The 3,372-nt window shown below is 41.5% G+C and overlaps 1 protein-coding gene across 1 annotated transcript in view; it reads left to right on the top strand.

Annotated features, from left to right (window-relative positions):
* Window positions 1–2,702, top strand: part of LOC104522098 (phosphoribosyl pyrophosphate synthase-associated protein 2) — a gene marked incomplete at its 3' end in the record, with an annotated part of 8,116 nt that extends 5,414 nt beyond the window's left edge. Inside the window, exon 7 of the mRNA XM_010164294.2 lies at window positions 2,643–2,702. Coding sequence (XP_010162596.2) covers window positions 2,643–2,702 — 60 coding nt within the window. The remainder of the gene's footprint in view (window positions 1–2,642) is intronic.
* Between the last annotated feature and the right edge of the window lie 670 nt (window positions 2,703–3,372).

Raw genomic sequence — 3,372 nt, 5'->3', positions numbered from 1 at the left:
AACTCCACGCTCTGGCTTTGTCGCAGTCATTTGTTTTGTGTACCAGGAGAGCAGTATTGTAAACACTTCATAAGTTTAAAAAAAACCCCACCTAAAACCAAACAAAAAATCCCAAAAAACAAATCAAAGAACATCCTAAAAAAACCCCAAACAAATCTGCGGACACAAAGACAAGTTGTGCCTTTTCTATGTTGAATGTGTGGATTGTGGTCGATAACAAGATGACCTGGTTTGAAGCCTGTTTTGATAGATGAGCTCTTAGCGGTCGACAAAGAATTGTTGCAGCTTTGAGCCTGGCCCTGCTGTGCAGTCCAACAACTGAACACTTGTAGGGATTTGCTGAAGTACGTGTAGAGAGATCTTAAAAAGAGACTTTGAGTTTTTCATTTCTTCATTCCTCTGCTTGGCCATGAGGTGACTCTAAAACCAGAGCGGACTGAATGTATCTGATCACGTGGGATCTGGACAAGTACCTTCACCAGCCAGGTCATATATAGTATTTTTTCTTAAAAGTTTCATCCAGTGCTGCTTGGGAAGAAGTTAATATTCAACAGCAGCTTGCTGTGTGTACTGCATTGTGAACCCCAGAGCATGGAGCATGTTTCAGAAGGGAGGTGTGATGGGGTGTGTTGAGTAGCATGAACAGAGTCCAGCTTGGTAAGAGTGGAGAGCACCTAAAAAGCATTTAACAGGAAGTTAAGAGGATGAGGGCTTGTAGTTATTCTCTGTCAGGAATTTATGTGTAGGTGTGAAGAGAATGACTTGCTGTTCAGGGATGAAGACAGTCCAGTCAGTGGAATTAATATGGCATAAAGATAATTTGGTGATTTTCCTTTGCATGCTCAGTTCAATACTGAGCGTCTTCTCTCCTTTGTGCTTTTGGCACAGGAGGTTTTACACCCGTCCATGTTGATCTCAGAGTGACGTAGGATGTGTTACTATCTTTTGGATGACATTTCTGTCTTTCTGACTTCATTTTTTTAAAGAGCTGAGAACAAATTTGATAATTTGGCAGGAGAAAAATGAGGCAATGATGTCTGAACAAGATCAAAGCTTTTATTATGTCAAGTGACAGGCCCTGCCTTGTCCATACCTTCCGTCATGTTAATCTTTGGAGCCTGTTGTATAACTCAAGTGTTTGTGAAGGACAGAACATGCTGAATTCCCAGTGTTCTAGGTGGAGTTAGTAGCATGGTGGATTACTAATGCTGACTGACACCTCCTCAGAAAAAGCTCTTGTTTTTAGTTGGTTAGGCCCATGCCCAAATTCAGAACTTCATTTTTTTTCTTTTCCATGCTTATTTCAAGTCGAGTGCTTTTGGAAATACTCAGCCAGTGTGGTCTGTATGTTTGAGATAAGACTGTGGAAGAACTCACCTTGCTTGTGTTTGGATTTAAAAAAAAAAAAGTATTTCTGTGCTTTGGAACTGGAATTTAACATCTGACAGCAAGGTGATAAACCACATGGCAGGGTTCCATCCCCCCAGATCTGTGAAATTACAACTACAGCAGGTCAGTTTGCAGGTGTTAGTAAAGAGTCTTGTCCTCTAACACTGGGATTCTGAGGATTGATCTGCTCTGTAGGACTGTTGCAGCTGAGAGGGGCTGTGGACTCTCGTTTTGGCAAGTGACAGAAGGACAGACAGGTTCTGTCTGCTGCTCTCTGTGGCAGAGTGATCATCCCACAGCAGCACAGTGAAGGAAAATGCTGAGTTTGGAAGGAAGAAGAGGGTAAGATGAGGTATTAGAGAGAGCAGAGATTGCTGTTGGAATGGTGGAATGCTCGAGGAGTTATGGACAAGGAAAGATGAGTCTGATGTGGAGTCAGTGTTTGCAGGGAAAACAGGGACTGGGATAAGAAACTCTTGAGAGGTGGGAACTAAAATTCTGGCTAAAGGGAGAAGAGTCTGGAGTGAAAAGCCACTATGAGAGTGGGGCAGGGCAGGAGCAGCAAACTTTGGAGTAGGTTGTGCTTGTGAAGAGTGACTGAAACACCCATCAGACCTCCAAATGAAACCCAGACTTCAGCCGTGCCCCTCGGCTGCTGTCGGCACTTGCAGCCGCGTCCTCCAGTGCTGATCTGCGTGGAAGACAGTTTGCAGCAACACTCAACTGTGACTCCAGGATCAGTGCAGTGGAGGCAGAATTTTTATCCCTTTTGATGGTCTGTATAAGGAGTCAGAATGATCTGATGGAGAGGTGTTACTTTTTTTTGGTGTACTCTATAAAAACCCCAACAGGCAGCAGATGAAGCGCTGTGTTTTCAAGTGGTGACTGCCGTGTGCACACACAAGACAACTTAAATTGAATGGGAAACTTTAATTTTGCTGGTTTCCTGTGTCTTTTAACACTTGTCCCTGTAGCCCTGATGTTCTTCTAACACAGTTACTTTTGTGTCCTCTGTAATATAACGTGTTGATGAGAGGTAGAGTTTTAAGTTAATATCTGAATTTTCTAAATACCTGTTCTGACTGAGCTGCGAGCTCTGATCACGTACCATGGATTCTTGAGGTTGCTTTCTTGTGTTAGGTAAACTGTTGAATGCTTAAAATTCTTCAGCAAAATAAAGTTCTCTGATTCTTACTGAGTTTAAATTTGTCTAAAGATATGAAGTAGACATTGCTATCTGTTATTTACTACAGATACCAGACTACAGGAATGCTGTAATTGTGGCCAAATCACCTGCGTCTGCAAAGAGGTGGGTAAGATCTGCTCTCTTATGTTAGAGCAGGAAATCTCTATCGTGATTTTTGTTCTTAGGATCAAATGAAGGACAGATATCCCATAATTATCAACGCAGCCTTCAAATCCCTCCCAATTCTGCTTTGTCACGTGTGTAGTTTTTACACCATCGCTCTAATCAGAATAAATCTAAGGCGAGTGAAAAGCAAACGAAAGGATGAGGTGAAATCATACAGTGCTGAGGATAATGAGGAATTTAATCAGATGATATTTGTGTGCATTTACATGATACATTTCCTGCTGTAAATGAAGAAGAATGGCTGGAAGTATAATGCCATTAATGCAAAATAATTGCTTAACATGGTTGATCAGATCCTAAATACCGGTCTAGCGTGGCGAAACAGCATTTGATGTGTGAGATGGTTCTGATTGTGAAGTCCTTGTTGGCTGAACGACTGTTTTTTAACCATTAAGCTCTTTGGTTGACTACTCCTAAACTGTTTGGAATTTCACTGCTCTCAGCAGGTGGGGTAAGAGTTGGATGATGGTTTAAGTGATACTGTATTTGCTGTGGTGACAAACTAATAGTTTGTTGAAAAGTTACCTGGACACTGATGCCAAGGAATCACAGTACTCTTTTTTAAGAAAGTTTATTTTACTTTTTCCTTTTTTTTTCCTTTTTTTTTCTTT

The sequence above is a fragment of the Antrostomus carolinensis genome, unplaced genomic scaffold (genome assembly GCF_000700745.2).
Source record: "Antrostomus carolinensis isolate BGI_N321 unplaced genomic scaffold, ASM70074v2 scaffold46933, whole genome shotgun sequence".
Classification (NCBI taxonomy): Eukaryota; Metazoa; Chordata; class Aves; order Caprimulgiformes; family Caprimulgidae; genus Antrostomus; species Antrostomus carolinensis.
Note: the sequence above shows the minus strand (reverse complement) of the source record. Positions and strands in the feature narration are given on the sequence as shown.